The sequence below is a fragment of the Chiloscyllium plagiosum genome, unplaced genomic scaffold (genome assembly GCF_037043375.1).
Source record: "Chiloscyllium plagiosum isolate Xiang-an unplaced genomic scaffold, Cpla_swu_hap1 HiC_scaffold_24, whole genome shotgun sequence".
Classification (NCBI taxonomy): domain Eukaryota; kingdom Metazoa; phylum Chordata; class Chondrichthyes; order Orectolobiformes; family Hemiscylliidae; genus Chiloscyllium; species Chiloscyllium plagiosum.
Genome location: NW_028270162.1, coordinates 22,122,803 through 22,141,232, shown reverse-complemented (window position 1 = coordinate 22,141,232; position 18,430 = coordinate 22,122,803). Strand labels below are relative to the sequence as shown.

Below are 18,430 nucleotides of genomic sequence, written 5' to 3'. Positions count from 1 at the left end.
ACCAGCCGAGAGAAGACAGAATATGATAATTAGCAGGAGATTTCCTTGCCCATGTTTAACCTTAAGCCATGAGACTTCACGGCTGAATCTATGTTGAACAACTCCCTCCAGAATGTACACCACTGTGTTGTCATCTCTGTTGGGTCTGTCTTGCTGGTGGGGCATAACATATCCAGGGATATGGTGATAGTGATGTCTGGAACATTGTCTGTAAGGTATGATTCAGTGAGTATGACTACGTCATGCTCATGTTCGACTAACTTGTGATACAGCTCTCCCAATTTTGGCGCTGGTTCCCAAATGTTAGTAAGGAGGACTTTGCAGAGTTGGCAAGGCTGTTTCTGCCAGTGTCTTTTCCGATGGCCTAGGTTGATGCAAGGTGATCCATCCTGTTGCATTTCTTGGAGACTTTGTTTCGATTAGTAACTAAATGGCTTGCTAGACCATTTCAGGGGACAATTGAGAATCAACCATATTTCTGTGGGTCTGGACTCACATGTAGGCCTGAACAGATTAACCAGATGAGATTGTCAACAATCGACAATAGTTTCAAGATCATCAGTAGATTCTTAATTCACAATTTTCTTCAAAAATGGAATTCAAACTCCACCATCTGTCATGGCAGGATCTGAACCCAGGTCACCTGAACATTAGCCAAGTTTCTGGATTAATAGTCCAGTGATCATGCAACTAGGCAGCCACCTCGCAATTCTCCTGTAACAATGTAGATTTGGTTTCAGTGGAATTTCTAATGGGGAGAGAAAAGTGGTGGGCACCTTTTAGGAAAATCAACTATTTTACACCAAACTGCATTTATTGTGAATGCTCCCACCAGGTAGTGCATACACAGGAACACAGATTTGCAAGGACCACATCACTGCAAGCAATGAAACAGCAACTGCTAGGAACTTCTTTTGTGTTTTCTGTGGCTTACAGCCTAAAGGTTTGTAGACCTGGCCATTCAGCCATTCCTGCCACACAGACAAAAAAACTGCTTATCACAGATCCAAACAAATGACTGTCCATCACCAGCTCACACAATGGACATCCTCCATACACATTTACCATTGCTCTTCACCATAGTAACAAATGGCTGAGCAAAGAACCACTCTGTTGGAGAGGAGAAGGTCCACCTCTTCCCAAATGCCCCCATCCACCTCACCCTCCAGTCTCTTCCTCAATCCCTCTTCCTGTGGAGGACATCTGCACACCTGCATTGTGACTAATTATTTCCTCATATTATTGTCACAAAGTGCCCAAAGTGAATTTTTATCCTGTTCTACATTTTGTTTTAGGAGATATTTTAGAAGTCACTGAATGCTATCAATTTTAGTGGACAAATTTACTCAGCAAGTGACCTCTGCTGAGCTTGGTGTCATGATGCATAAAGTGAGCCTTCTTTGTGTGCAATGCTGCAGAAATAAAATTAATAAATAAAGATCATGCAAAACTTGCAAGAGCTGGTTTGCATTTGCCAGGAGATGTTTTAAAACAGCTAATTCCCCATTCATAACATTTTATGGCTTTCATGATGCGATGAAGCCATAGCCAGCTGCTCCTGTTCATTTGGAAAATGAATAAATCATGCCTTGCACCATTTACTGAAAGCTGCAAATGGGCATTAAAAGAACAGGGCCACAGATGGAGAAGATGCCGAATTAAAAAAGATAAATATATCTCCTGCCAGAGGAAGTGACATCAGACAGTGTTAACCATCCTTAATGATATAGTCATATTATACTGGGCTTTCCTGATATACCATCTTGTAGTTGTCATGGATCAATTTATTCAGTGTATTGTAAATTACATTAGCATTAATTTCTGCACATTAAATCAAACTATCCAATGCCCCATTTAATGTAAAGCTCAGTCTAAGCAATCTCCCTATATATTGCCTTGTTCAAACTCGACATCCTCTACAGACTGCATATTCCTCTTTATTTATTGTTTAGTCCACATGACTTCATTTGTGAAAAATTGTACAACTTATCCTGAACCATGACATTGTTCACCATCTTGAAACTCCATGTTGAATTCACATGATTCCATGTGTATTATTGGGCTGAAACTTATTTTTTCCGGCTAAATTTCATTTCATTGGGTTTCAAGGAGGGTTTCTCTCTACAAGGCCTTGCAAGCTTTCTTGCCATATTATCTTAAACCTGTTCTAGTAACTATCTACTCCAAACACAATGGCAGCCCTCTCATTCAATGCTAGCCTGATTCGATCACTCACCACATCTGGAAAAAAAAAATCCATGGAGAGCAATCCCTGGTGCCCATGCCATCTTTAAATGTATGGCCAGTCCAGAGCTTCCCTGAATGATATTTGCCTGAGAAATGGCAGATAAGAGGAAATTGGTGCATTGCTTTGTGGCGAGGGATGTGTACATGACAGTCACGATATTCCCCAAGACTGGTAGAGGAGGCCATGACACCAGATTATTGCCACACGGTTCAGTGCAGTCTCAGCCATCTGGAGGCACATCCAACAATATAGGGTCCTAATACCACACACTCACCATCTCTGCTACTGCGCACACCTTCCACCGAAGCTCATACTCTCCCACTCACTATTGATGACAACATCCTCTCTCTGTTGCTCTCACCCATCTCACCCCCCAAAGCACCACTATCCCTGAATGGCCTCTGCACTGCCTACTCACTCACTCAGGACAACTCATCACAGTTCCCACCTGAACCAGCACTAACAGCTGTGCCGCCCTCTCATCTCCCTTAATTTCTCATTTTCTCCCTCTCTCTCATTCCAGGAGGAAAAACAAAGCCAATACAGTCAGGACAAGTGGACGAACCCAATCCTGACAACCCCAAGTGATTGACTGTCCATGGCCAAGTCCCTGGACTTGTATTGGAGGGTGCCCTTAGCTTACTATTCCTGGAGCCATTGAGTTGAGCGAGGACTGCCCTGATTTGTGTCTGCACTAAATGGCAACACAAGACAGAAGTACCATAATCTCTGCTGATGGGGAACATGTGCAAAAAGACAAGGCAAGTCAGGTAAGGATTCTGTGAGCATCTGGATCAGCTCAATGTAAATGAGTGTTCAAGACAGTGAGCAGACAGCCCTGAAAAGCAACCGGGCTGAATAGATGAGCTGGGTGCCTGACCCTGCACGTAAAGTGGGCAGCAGCATTACAATGATAGTTATCAATGCACCCCAAAGTAGGCCTTTAAATGTGCAGAAGCATGCAGCAAGTGGATCAGCCATGATGATACAGTGAGGTTGGCAAGTGTCTGATGCCAAGATCCATGAATGTGGAGTGTGCACAACAATGCTCATGGAGCATACCCTGGATATGCTAATGTCAGGTGTCAAAGATAGATGTCTAAAAAGGAGCAAGTGGTGAGCTGGAATTGCCAAGCACCCACTCTGACATTCTTGTTGAAATTCCCAGCGTCAAGTTTTCTTGTGGCGGGTAGTAAGGTACAAAACAGCATATTCATCAGACAAGATATGCAGTTAAATGAAGCCAATGAAAAACAATAATAGACATCTTGCTGTTATCCAGTGAGAGACTTATCTTAATGCATGATATTTGGTTGGAAAATACAGCTACTTTTTTCCAACTCAAGAAAAGACCTCGCTGGACTTCTCACACCATTCTCAGATTTCCTGCCATTGCCCAAGTTTTCAGGTCCCTTAAAGATTCCCCACCATTTATGACCAGCTCTCACCACAGTCCTGTTCAATGCAAGTCTTTCAGTGGAGTTCACCATTCATTCTGAACAACACCCGGAGTTTTTCATGGCTGGGGTTTTCCATTAATTATGCTGACTAAAGATACTGATATCATTTTGCTGAATTAATTCAGTGCAAACTGCAGTTAATCTCTTACATTTAAATCTTCAACAGGTGTAGTAAACCAACTAGTTTGCGCAGTTGGACCTTCTTTTCAAGAAAGAAAAGTAACCCGATTCCTTGAAGTCTGAAAGGTCCCACAAAATTAATTGTTCAAAATACATTATAAAAAGTAGTATTTGACTGTCACAATCACCAATGTCAACAGTTAAATTCTTAACTAATAGAATACATACCCATCAATCAGAAAGTCCATTTCACATACTCAACATATTCACATGTTCAAAGACTGTTAGCTTTCCTAATTTTAGACTGCAAAATTGAAATTAGATTGCTGCAGTTGTCAGATGTTGAAATTGTCCGCCAACACATTTTTAGATGCTGCTTCTTGCTGGCACCATTACCAACCTTTAAGTCTTCAGATCTGCAATCTGCATCTGCTCTGTGGGTGTTGCTAAAACCTTGTTTTTCAAATAGATTCATTGGCTTCTATTAAGCTGCACTTGTTTGTCTTTCCATCTACAATAACATCCATCTTGACCACCATCTGTCTGAAGGTTATGTATGAATTCGATCCTTTATCCAGCTTTCATTTAAACTGATAGATAAATTTCAAAATCGATCCTTTTTTGGGGGCAGCAGATTTGCTCCCCAATAGAACAGAATCTTTTCTAAGTACTAATGAAAAGAACGAGAGCTTAATAATTTTCATTTTAAACTAAAACATAATAAGGGCTAAAATGGCACTTAACAAAACAGTTTTCCATGCACAGAAACATATTCAAAATCACCCTTGAACTTGTGCAATTTTTAAAACAGAATGTATCATAATACTGAGGAGGCATTCATTGAATTCTGGACATGCAAAGAGCCAAGGAAACTCAATATCAATAACTGTAGTACTCCCAAAATGCTGTTCACTCTGTAGACTTCCAACAATTCAGGCTAGCAAATGGGCTACCTGCTTTATTTTTATGTCTGAACAGAACTGCACTGTTCCATGCACCTGGAAATATCGAGAAACGTCAGATAAATTGTAATAACCAAAACATTGCTCAACACAAAGATAGATTGAATCAGGACTTGAAACAAATATTTAGCCACCCCACTTAGGGTTGATTAAAATGGAACAGAATCAATACAAAATGCATCTTGCAATTGTCCTGATTGCAGTCACCATTTCTCCTAGAAATACAATGCAAAATTTTGGATACACAATTGGGAAAGCATATCTGAAATTATCAGTAAAAGTCTCAATGTAAACTTTTAATATTTTCACAGGAACACAGCTTCTATCATGCAGAGACCTGGCCTTCTATCTCTAGACTTTCCTATCTAGTGTGTCATATTACTGCTTACCGTCGAGTGTGGTGAACCGTATGTAAGTCGAGTGTGTGTCATCTGTAAAGAACTAGTGTTTTGCAAAGCTTTACCATAAGCAGTTGATATGGAGAAAGTGAGGACTGCAGATGCTGGAGATCAGAGTCAAGGGCGTGGTGCTGGAAAAGCACAGCAAATCAGGCAGTATCTGAGGAGCAGTAGATGCCCAAAGCATCGACTCTACTGTTCCTCAGATGTTGCCTGATCTGCTGTGCTTTTCCAGCACCACAGTCTCCACTCTGATCTCCAGCATCCCAGTCCTCACTTTCTCCATATCAACCGCTTACAGTAAAGCTTTGCAAAACACTAGTTTCATTACGGATTTCCAGCAGCAACACAGCCATTTATGCCATTCTGCGGTCTTCTCATTACAGAGCAGTGAATGGCAGGAAACCTGTGGAGCCAAAACAGCAGTGTCGTTTATTGAGGCCAACCGTCATACATGTAATGGGGTTGGAGGCTGCTGTGGATCCATAAGGAATAAGATTTGTTCCCCAAGGGTTCATTTTACAGTGATTTCACTTTTTAGGCTCACTTAGTTAAATGTAAAGGAAGCTACCCAAGACCATATCTGAACACAATCCTTGTGAATTTTTTTAAGTTATTAGCATTTCTATTAAAATTTTAGCATAAATAATAATAAATAACACCTTCAAATTTGGGCACATATTACTCAGGCATCGTGAACTCCATTGGGTTAAATCCTTCCAAATCTATTTTATTTCAAAGATCACAGTGAATTGCGTAAGTTTAAAATATACCACCTTTTCACTTTATACAAAAAGGTGAGTGAATCAAACTACTTTCCGTGCACTCAACAAATATCACTTTTAGTGCCTTCAACACGATAAAAAACAAAAGTGCTTTTACAGAGACAAAGAAAAGATACCAAGCCAAAGGATGAGATGTTAACATGGTTACTCAAAAACATGGGTGTAAAGGAATGATTTCAAAAAGGTAGAAAGAGTGTGAACAAAATCTAACTCATCAAACCCACTTCTCCTTCATTCCAAGTATAAAAGGTCCAAAAGAAGTATTCTTATTAATTGCCATATAAAAATATAATTAATCATTCCCCTTCTTATTGATACGGTGTAAAATTCCACAACATATGAGTAGTTTCTTAAATTTTCCTGAAGTACCACAAAGCACCATTTAATGACAAGATTTGAGATAAATTGAAATATTGTACTGTCCAAAAATACATTTTTAGCTCTTCTGCTACATTTCATTCTCTACTGTAGATGCACGAATGTCTTTTTCATAAAATCAAACTTGAAGTCCAAACCCATATTCCTCACCTCTTTATAAATTATAAAGGTTTTTACTACAAATAAAGGACACTTTTGGAACCAAAAATAACACATCAGAACATCTGAGATTTCAGACTTGGGCTGTCTGTGTGGAGTTTGCATGTTCTTTCCACGCCTGTGTGGGTTTCCTCCAGACACTTTGGTATCCTCCCACAGTCCAAAGATGTGCAGGTCAGGTGAATTGGCCATGCTAAAAATTGTCCATAGAGTTCAGGGGATGAGTGAGTTAGGGACATTAATCATGGGAAGGGGACGGATCTGGGGAGGGATGCTCTTCAGCAGGTCAGTGTGGACTTGTTGGGCCAAATGGCCTGTTTCCACAATGTTCACAGAACATCCACATTGCTTAAACAATATTTGGTAGGACTGTGGCAACTTTACCTGCATTGGTCAATCAACAGGTTTGTCAAAATGCTCTCTATTTTCACCATGTTAAAATGAAAAATTTTTGTTTCGATGCACTATGATTAAAAACAGGTTTGTGCTCAAATGTTGCCTTAACTAGTTAACTTGGTTGAGTCCCTGATCTATTTAGTCCAAGTACCTTGTTCAGTTTCTAATCTCCGCTGAATTACATGAATATTGAATTACATGAACGTGATCAGGTGAAACTTCAAGTGGCATCTTTATTCTCAGGTTAGTTATGAGAATGTGATTAAACAAAGAGTTTCCACATTGTCAATTAACTGGTGAATTCTCCTGGCAAGTATGCATGTGTGAGTCAGGCTCCAGTGTGATAAATATTTTAAACTTTTCTAAAAATATTTTATTTCTAATCTATACATATAAGATGACTGAGTACTTGTTCTGTGCTAGATGGCTCCAGGCACATCCAAACTCTCAGCAAAAGTTGCAACTTCAGGAGAGAAAAGAAGAAAAAGATAAAAATAAATCAAGTGTACAAAAAGTGTGTTCTCTAGAAATGCCTACATTCAAAGGATTGAATTTCACATCCTTTTTGATAATGCATGATGCACAACACCCTTACAAACAGATCTCAAAAATCAAACTCTGCAGCAGAAAAACACTGAAACATGTACAAACTTTTTACTCACCAATTTTCTGATTGAAAATCTTCTCAAAGGTTAGTTCATCTCTTTCCTCCAGGTACTTTTGCATAACACTGCGTATGCTAAAAATAAAGAATAAAAAAATGTAGAAATCTTCCAATGTTTCATTAAATTGCAACATGTTGGTTTCTGACAAATTGGATGAAATCCCATACATTACAGTGACTGAGACATATGATGTTCTTTAATTAGCTTCCAAAAGACAAGTGGGAACAAATTATGACTGAGGAGGGTGCTTGCAGTACAGAGTGTATTTAAATATTATAGTCACTGTTCAGACATGTAAAGGAATGTAATGCGGTCATGATAAAGTCACTGGACAAGCAGTCCAGAGACCCAAATGTTCTGGAGACATAGGTTTAAGTCCCACTATGACAGACGGTGAAAAATTAATTTAATAAAATGTGGAATCAAAAATTGCCTAATCGCAACCATGTTACAATTGTCAGAAAAGACCCATCTGATTCACTTATGCATTTTAAGGAAGGAAATCATCCTTACCTGGTCATGACGTACATGAGACTCCAGAGCAATATGGTTGCCTCTTGTCTGCACCGTGAACAACTACCAAGCTGTTCAGTTGTATAAACTGACAGACCACCTAGCATTGACCTAGGCACCAGAAACAACAATGGCAAACACAGCCCTTTCAACCCTGTAAAAAATCTGGGGGGCTTGTGCAAAATTGAGAGAAAACTACCTCACAGGCTATGATTCCAAGAATATCTGACTGTCCCAGACCCCTCTATCACCATCCATGGGTATGTTCTTTCCCATCAGCAGGACAGATGCACCAGAGATGGTGCAACAGTGGTACAGCTGAGGGTGAGGAACCTGGAGATTCTCAACATTGACTCCAGATCCCATGAAGTCTTACAGCATCAGATCAAACACAGGCAATGAAACTCTCTGCTGTTTACCATGTATCCCAGCCAATGAATCAGTACTCTTCCAAATCAAACACTGTTAAGAAGAAATAATGATGGTGGCAACAGTACAGAAAGTATCGTGAGTGGGGAATCTCAATATTCACCATGACTCGGTTGAGCTTCTCAAAGGCCAAAGGATATAGCTTCTGGACTGAATCTGTGATGGGCAGCAAGGGAACCAACAAGAGGGAAAAGTTTGTTAGATCTCATCCTCAGTAATTAGCCTGTTGCAGATGTCAGATCATGACAGTGTTGTAAGGCACAGTGACTAGCTTCAATCAGGTTGTGTGGCACCAAGAACATATTAAATGAAACAGTTTGAACAGATCTAGCAACTCAAAACTGAGTATCCACTAGACATTGTTGCTCATCAAAAATGTACTCAACACAATCTGGAAAATCACGGTCAGCATACCCTCTTACTCTGTAGTTACTACCAAGCAGGGAAATCAAACTCGATTCAAGAAGAGTGCATACGGAGATGGCAGAGCAGCACCATGCATTCGTAAAGATGAGGTATCTGCGTTGTGCAGCCAAAAGATTAATTGCATGCCAAACAATGGAAGATAAGCCAGTCTATCAACCCCACAAACAAGGAACCAGACCTGAGTTCAGTGGTCCTTCAATATCCAGGTGGGAACTGTCATAGACAACTAAACAGATAATAATAGGAGGGAGCCCTTCAGCCACATCCTCAAGGCATGGGAGCCCAGCATGGTAGTGCAAAAGGTAAGGCTGAAGCATTTGCATCCATTTTTAGCCAGGAGATCCAAAATCCAGATGATCCATCTCAACCTCCCAGAGTTCCTCAGCATCAGCTAATTCAATTCACTCCACGTGTTGTTGTTATCAAGAAACAGCTGAAGGCTCTGCAAAGGCTATGGGTTCTGACAAACTTAGGGCAATAATCCTGAGGATTTGTGCTCCAGAACTAACCTTGCCCCTCACCGAGTTGTTAAATACAGCCACAACATTGACATTCACTCAGCAACAATAAAGATTGCTCAGGTTTGTCTTGTCCATAGAAAGTAGGACAAATCTAACCTGGCAAATTACCACTAACCGACTCTCAAAGTAAATGGGCCATTGTTAATGAATTAAAGCAACACAATCTCAGCAATATTCATCAATGCTCAGGGTGGGTTTTAGCAAAGTCACTGAGTTCCTGACCTCAATTACAACCTTGATCCCAACAAAGACAAAAACATTGAATGTCAGAGGTGATGCGAGAGTGACTGCCTTTGTCATCAAAGGACCAAGAATGGCATCAGGAACCCCAGCAAAACTGAAATCAATGGGAACTGGGGAACAAATTATCCACTGGTTGAAATTGCACATGATACAAAGGAAGGTGGTTATGATTGTTGCTCCTCAGGCCACTGCACTAGCCTCACCACCTTCAGTTTCTTCACAAAAGACCTTCAATCAATTGCAAGATCAGAAGTCGGGTGTTTGCTGATAAACGCAGAACATTCAACTCCATTCACAAAGCCTCAGACTTGACGCAATTCATGCTCAAATGCAACAGAACCTGAACAATATCCAGGCTTGGGCTGACAACTGGCAAGTTACATTCACACCGCACAACTGACAGGCAATGAATATCTCCAACATTAAAGCATTTAAATTATCACCTCTTGATGTGCAATGGTATTACAATTACTGAAGGCCCTCACTACCAACACCCCAAGAGTTATCACTGACCAGAAACTGAACTAGATAGTCATATAAATAGTCTAGCTACAAGATCAGGTCAGAGGCTAGGAATTCTGCTGCAAGTAACGGATTTCCTTTTAGTTTTATTTTATTCTGCACAAGCCTCAGGAGGTCCATGCTGGCAGTGACTTCCAAAACCAGTATTCAATGCTGGAAATGGCATCAGCACACGGACTGGTATAAGCAGCCACATAGCTTAGAGGAAACACTGCAAGTAACTTGTGTCCACCAACTACAAGGAACAAGTCTGGAGTACAAGGGATTATTCTTCACTTCTCCGGATGAATGCAGCTCCAACAACATTCAAGAAGTTCAACGCCAATCAGGTCTAGACAACTCCCCCCATTTGATTGGCACCTCATCCATGATCTTGACCACTTAGAAGTACAAATGCAGCAGGTGGATGTGACACCACCACCTGGATGATCAGCTCCAATTCATATATCCTGCTCACTTGGAACTATATCTTCAATCCTTCAATGTTGTTTTGTCAAAATCTTGGAACTTTCTGGCTATAGCATTGTTGATGCACCTATACCCAAAGGACTGTAGAGATTCAAAGTAGGTGGTCATCACATTCTTCAGGACAATTCAGAATGGGCAATAAATTATCGCCAGAGGCAGAATCAATGACACCCACATACCAAGGCAGAAAAAAAGGCTTTTGGTAAATTATATTTCTTCCTTACGACTTTTCTTTTGTTCTATCAAATCACAAGTCCTGTAGAGCTAACAAAGAAGACAGCAATCCTAGTCTGTCAATGTTGATCTCTGCATTTGGCACTTATATAGAAGTTCTTCTTCCTCCCTCTGTGACATCTTATTTCTTCCCTCCATTTCAAAATGACTCTTCATCTGATTTTTATTCTCACATAGCATGCAAATAAGTGACCCATTCACTATCATTCTTTGGTGATTTTACCCACAAAGTACAGCTAATCCCTCCACTCAGTAATATGACTGAAGTCACGATGTAGGAAGCTACAACTGCCTACAATTACAATCTCATGATTTACAATGTAATCATATTCTTAATTGGACACATTTGTAGGGTATGGCCTTGACCTCCAAGTATATCATTTTTGTATAAAGTTCTGGCCAAGAAATTCATTCTCACCACTTATTTACAGATTTTATATATAGATCTCATCATCTGATTTAACCAGTTTTCATCAACTGCAGACAGGAGTAGTCAACTGCACAGACAGATACAATTCACCAAGGATTAAAATGCTTGAGTTTTCCAATATTCTTCATTGATTGATTACAGGAATAAGAGGTCACGCCTAGTGATACTTAGAAGTTGTTGTCACCGGTGTTTATTGTACTGATCCAAGTAAGTAAATCTTATGTCAATGTACAATGTTATTGTTAATCTATCATTTCAAATTGTTCCTACCACTACCACCTGCAGTGGTAGATCAGTGACCAGCTGGACTTTATTCTGCATTTATATTAAGCTTGGCATTGTAGTAGTATCACTTGGTTACTAATGCAATGATCTAATGCAACCAACAAGGACAATGACAAAGTAAAGTCTCTCCATGGTTTCCTTATCTCTTGTCCCTGCAACTATATATATTTCCTCATCAATTACTTACATTCTGCCAATTTTTGTCTTGTATGTGCAACTGGTATTGTACTGTCTGAGCACCCCTTTCAGAATTCCTTTCCTCCATTGTTCATTTTAAGATACCATTCTAAACTTTAACTCTCTCACTACAGCTCACCATCATTCTTCTGAATTTCTTTTACCTATTTTATCAATATCCTTCATATGTAAAACTCCTGGTGACATTTTCTACATTAAAGGAGTAATATAAATTAAGTTATCACTTGTTTTTAGACAAGTAAGAATTTCAAATCAATCCTTTAAAAAGTTGTTCACTTTACACTGCAACTAACACAGTGAATCAATAATTTTCTCTGAGTCACCCCCTTCCCTTTGGTTACAGAGTAGGCAGGAAGGTTGCAATAACAGCAACCTGCCTTGTCGTTACGCAAGGGTAATGCACTAAATATCATTTAGTTAGGCCAGCGTCTATAGTTCTTGATCTTATCCCATTCAGAAGTTATGAAACAAAAAAGACTTCCCAAGAGAAAGGATCAAGCTCATCCCCTAAATGTTTCCTAATGGGCACACGCAGCACCATTGACATAGCCTTTATAAACAGGTCACTTGTTGACTGTGTAAATACTAGTGGAACCAGTACAATGCAGGACCAAATGTGAATAAGCACAGAGGCCGAATGGCATACACCCAGGAATGCTGAAAATGATCAGAGACAGTGGGTTTGTCTTCCAATCCTTAAATATGCAAATTACACCAATGCACACTTTTTTCAAAAAAAGTCTTGGAATTTTATGGATAAGTCAATCTAATATCGGCTGTGAGCAAAGTCTCATAATTCGTTATTTGAGAGAACATTACTTAGTATTCAGAAATGTAAGAGTTAGTCAAGATAGTCATATTTCAAGCAAATCACATTTTGAAAAATTTCAGAGCTTCTGAAAAAGTAACTAATTGAATACAAAATGAATCCATCAGGCATACTACGTACAATGTCCTGCTGCACAGAAAAACATCAAAGTGTTGGGCAAATGGGTTTTGTCTGTACTGGAGGAGGAGTGGAAAGGATGAATGGACAGCCCTCATTATTTGAGCATGATAGGCACCTTAAAATTAACAGAAAACAGAAAAGTCAGGGTTTTGACAAATAAGAATAGCTGTATAAGACGTCAGGAAAAACAGATAGTTTTGAATGGCAGACTGGCCGCTAATGTGATTTGTTGAAGATAGATACACTTAAAGTAATATCTGGGAAAAATAAAACTGCATAGAATACATACTGAACGTAAAGTTTCTCAAGGACACAGATCAACAGAGAAACTCAAGGATTCAAATACATAATTCTCTAAACATGCAAGTGCAAGCACATTTTTATTCAGCAAAAAAGAAAACAACAGTGTTAAAATGAATAAAAGATAAAAATTTGGACAAAATACTGGTCAGTCAACATTTAAAATAATTAAAGTAATATCCTGCAGATGCTAGAGAACAAAAATTAAAACAGAAAATGCTGGAGAAACTCAATATACCTGGCAGCATCTGTGGAGAGAAAAACAGTGTTAATGTTTCGAATCCAGTATGACTCTCTTTGGAACTCTTAATATTTAAAATGCAAGTTTAATCCCCTCATTTTAGAAGTATCACTAAAAGGATGAAGATCATGCTACAAATCATCAGGATCAGCCTAGGGTAAGGAGCAATCTTTAGAAATAGATTTGAAATTTGTGGTCCTTGATATTACCAAAGGTGCAAAGAAAGCTGAAATTAGTTTTAACAGAATTTCCTTTCAAACAACTATCGAATTTGTTAGATTGAACAGGGAAGAAATATTTCCTCTCATTGAGGAGTCAGTGGTAAGAAGCCACCAATTTTGACCTGCTTCAGTCTTTTACAAACAACTTAAGAGAACTTCCTACATAGATCTATCACAGTATGCAATTTGTTTCAGGGAATGCTTGAGGCAAACACCATTGCACAAAAATTTAAGTAAGTATTGTAGCAGAGAAAAAAAACACAATACTGTGAAAGGAGCAGAACAGTGGTAGGTAAATCAGAGAGTTAATCCCAAAGAGCCAACACAGACACATTAGGCCAAATAGCTAACTTCTGTTCTGTAAGCTTCTGTGGTTGTTTATGTGACACAGGAATGCCCAGCTCTTGGTGGGTGGTACTTTCAGCACCAAAGATCTCAATCAACCTGAAAAAAGTCCCAACTACGGCATCCACCAATATAAGTGAACACTGCTAGCTGTGGGGGATGTTGATGGAAACTCCCCCATTCAGGAGATTACTTTCTCTCTTGTAAGGAGTCCTGGGACTGGTGAAGAAATACTTGGGTAACAGGCACCTATTTGAAGGAAAGCAAAGTTACCCAGGCGACATGTTGGAGCATTTGCACTGACAGAAAAGCCTCTGTAATAGTGAAAGTCAAAAGATTTGCAGGTAAGGTGAAACAACAAAATTCTGACATTTCAATCATCTACCTCTACCCTGAAGCTCATGTAACTAAAATAATACAACCAGAGTTAGATGTATTAGAGCAAGCCAACAAAATTGTGAATTACATATTATCATAGCCATTGAAATCTTGTTTGTTCAATATTTTATGTGTGGAGATGGTGACTGAGCATCAAAGTTTACTGTTACACACCGAGGTGGATGGTTATCAGAGGGGAAGTTCTCTCCTTGTTCAGGAGGTCCTGCAAGTACTGATGGTTTTTTTCAAGAAGGCAGGATTTCCTTAAAAAGAGTTACTTTCTGATGATTACTGGTGAACCGAGTGGCATCTCTTTCAAATATTTTCAGCCATCTGAGTAAACTGAATACTAAAAAGCAGGGAAGAATGTGAGGATTCTGACCATCACAGATGAACTTGAAGGTTTCATTTTCAGTCAGTTGGAAGTCTGCTGGCTGCTGAAAGCTGGTCGAGGTAAGTCTTAGATGAAAGTCTTCCTCTAAAATCAAAAAGGGCAGATTATTCCTTTCTTCTGGACTGGAGAGAGAGAGACTGCATGTGAGAACTTCTGTTCCGTAAGCTTCCGTGGTTGTATATGCGACACAGGAAGCACACAAAGCAAGAAGCAAATATTGTCTGCACTACATTCATTATTGCCGTTTCCCTTTAGGTAAGTTCCTGTCATTATATAATCTCAATTTAGGCTGTAGGGACACCAAGTTTGAATCACCTGAATCAAGATTCCAACCCTGCCACAGTACTTAAACATTTCTTAAAGTCACAGATTACATTCTGTCTGATTGCAACAGAGGTAATCTAACCCAGCTCAACCTTTGCAACTTTTGACACAGCTGACCATAATGTTCTTCAACCCCTCTTCACCACCATCCAGCTGGGTGGAATTTGTGTAGAACTGCTGATGGTCTCCACCCTCTCTTTTTTTAAAAAAACAATTTTCTCACATCTTCAGAAGTGGGTGTGAGTCATCACAGCCATGCCCACTCTCATAACCATGACAATGAACTTGTTCCCTCCCTAACTCTAAATGGCAAACTCTCCAATGCTTGGAGTTATACCTGACACATAGGAAGATGGTTGTGGTTGTTGCAGGTCAATCATCATCAGCTCCAGGACATCGCTGCAGGAGTTCCTCAAGGTGGTGTCCAAGGCTCAACTATCTTCTGCTGTTTCATCAATGACCTTCCCCTCATCATAAGGTCAGAAGTGGGGATGTACTGATGATTGCACAGTGTTCAGCACCATCTGCAACTCCTCAGACACTGGAGCAGTCCATGTTCAAATGCAAACTCATCTGGACAATATCCAGGCTTGGCTGACAACTGGCAAATAACATTCATGCCACACAAATGCCAGGCTATGACCATCACAATAATAGTCAATCTAACCACTACCCCTTGACATTCAATGGTATTACCTATCACTGAAATCCACATTATCAACATCTTGGGGCTGATCATTAAACAGAAACTCAGCTGGATTTGCCACATAAACACAGTTGCTACAAGAGTAGGCCAGAGACTAGGAATGCTGCAGGGAGTAACTCACTTTCTGACTCCCCGAAGCCTGTCCACCATCTACAAGGCACAAGTTAAGAGTGTGATGGGATACTTTCCACTTGCCTGAATGACTCCACTTGCCCCAACAACTCTCAAGAAGCTTCACACTATCCAAGACAAAGCAGCCCACTTGATTGGCACTATATCAACAAGCATCCGCTCCCTCCACCACCTATGCTCAATAACAGCAGTGTGTGCTATCTACAAGATGTGCTGTAACAAATTCACCAGAGATTCTCAGGCAGCATCTTCCAATCCCATGACCACTTCTATCTAGAAGGACAAGTGCAGCAGAAATATGGGAACACCATCACCTGAAGTTCTTCTCCAAGCCACTCACAATCCCAACTTGGAAGTATGTCACCATTCCTTTACTGTTGCTGGGTCAAAATCCTGGAATTCCCTCCCTAATGGCCTTGTGGGTGAACCCAAAGGAAGTGGACTGCAGCAGCTCAAGAAGGCAGCCTCACCAGCAGCTTCTCAAGGCCAACTAGAGATGGGCAATAAATACTAGCCAGCCAGCGATACGCACATCCCACAAATTAAATTTTTTTAAAAACTAACGCTATTTTAGCATCCTTAACAGTGGATCTACACAGAGTTGTGGACAGTCATGAAAATGGGCACCTTTTCACAATTATAATAGTTATTATTACAAATCAACTCCATGAATGATGAAAGGCTTATTAATTCCTTCTTAAAAAAAACTTCAGAGGCTCCTTGAATCATCAACAATTTTGCAAATTATTTTTGACAAAAATGGTATGTCTGCCTTTGTCAGGGTTAATGATGCTAGGCAATGAAACATCTATCCTGTACACACAGTGTTAGCATCAAGCATCTCCAAGTCAAATACAGCACAGTCTGAATGAAAAGTAAATCTGTGTCTGCTTTGGGGTAGATCCAGAGTAAAAAGCATTCTGAAATTCTCTGTCGGACACTGAGTTCAAGTACAACTCAATTAAATGAGAAAATAAATGTTCATCCAAACCGCCTCTCACAAATCAGGAGAAAGTGAGGATTGCAGATGCTGGAAATCAGAAATCAAGAGTGCGGTGCTGGAAAAGCATAGCAGGTCAGGCAGCATCAGAGAAGCAGGAGAATTGACATTTCACACCTCACAACCGGAAAGCAAATATTAGGTACAGAGTAAAGCTTCATAATCAATGTTCCCAGTTCCAACTACACCAAACATTATTCAGTTCCATCCTGCACTTTAACCATTTTTTATGACTTCTCTGAACCCCATTTATCTTCATGTATTCCTTTTTCAGTTCTGGTTTTTTAAGCTAAATCCACCTACCATTTCAGTGGCAGAATCATAGATCCATGAAAAAAAAACATGTTAACCTTGGTTGGGATACATGAATTCCAGAAGCCAACTAATACTTCACCAAAGCAATTCCTCTGTTAGGAATCTAAACAATGTCAGGTTCCTGTTCAGCCATGGTGGACAACACTGATCACTACCTCATCTCTTCCCTCATTTCAGGCACTTCTTGGAAAATGCAACAAGGCAATGATCAGAAGTAAGAACGTTGGCTGTTTTTCTTCCTCATTCTTAGTCTCCAAGTGCTGATATAAATGTGAACACCCCAGAGAAGGTCATTTGGTGCTGAACCCAGGATTTCACCTTTTTTGCCTCTCCACCTGACAGTGTCTCTTCTCACTCAACCAAAGGAGAACTTCCTTTAAACCAGTCAATCAATCAGCTTCCAAAGAATTGATACTAATTCAGACTTCACTTTCATTAGCAACAGAGTTCTTCATAACTCACTCCCACAGAACTTCTGCATTAAGGGCCTTTTGTGCTTGTGAAAGCATAATGGTAATTTGTCATTCAATGGACATTACATAAAAAGTTTCATTCCTGGAAACTATATTTGCATAACTCATGGCTTCATAACATTTATTTTAGTTTGCAGAAAATAGTCCTATCATTTTAGGCAACAAAACTCTGACGATTGAAAGAAATAATGCTTCCAAACAATATTGAAAAAGCCTTTCAGATGTGAGACAGAACGTTACCTCAAATCACAAATAATGAATAATAGATTGCCATCCATATAATACTGTAGTTACTTGATATTTAAAGCCATTTTTAATAAGAAGCTTTAAAACTTTTTAAAAAAATTATTGTTAACAATTAGTTTCCCCTCTGGGGATCAGCTAAACTTGTTTTGTTTCCTGTGAGTGCATCAGAACCACAACAACAAAACAAATGCAAGGCTGGTCAACTGAATTGAAAATTTGGTCAAAACTGATGAGTGGATCTCTTTGGGGAAGTAAAGACATAACTTTATTTTTAATAAATCTTACACCAGCATGTAACAGATTTACAAAACCTGTGTACAGTTTCCTAAGTATAGATGTTTATGTGAAAACACACACGTTCATATGCAGAATATTATAGTTTGTTCTTTATGGATAGTAGGGAATAAAAATCAGCAAATTTAGCCAAATTTGATAGCCAGTTTACCTCCTCTCTCTCAAGAATCTTCAAGAATAGATTGAGTTACAGCCCTCAAATAGATGGTGTTTAATAATCAAAATATCACAAATATTCAACAAACACACGTGCATTGTAATTGTTCTTAAGT

The 18,430-nt window shown here is 39.5% G+C and overlaps 1 protein-coding gene across 2 annotated transcripts in view; it reads right to left on the bottom strand.

Moving 5' to 3' along the window:
- Positions 1–18,430, bottom strand: part of grk3 (G protein-coupled receptor kinase 3) — a 303,291-nt gene that overhangs the window by 283,671 nt on the left and 1,190 nt on the right. For both annotated transcript variants that reach the window (XM_043715595.2, XM_087999986.1), the window contains exon 2: positions 7,569–7,645. In XM_043715595.2, the coding sequence (XP_043571530.1) occupies positions 7,569–7,645 (77 nt within the window). The remainder of the gene's footprint in view (positions 1–7,568; positions 7,646–18,430) is intronic.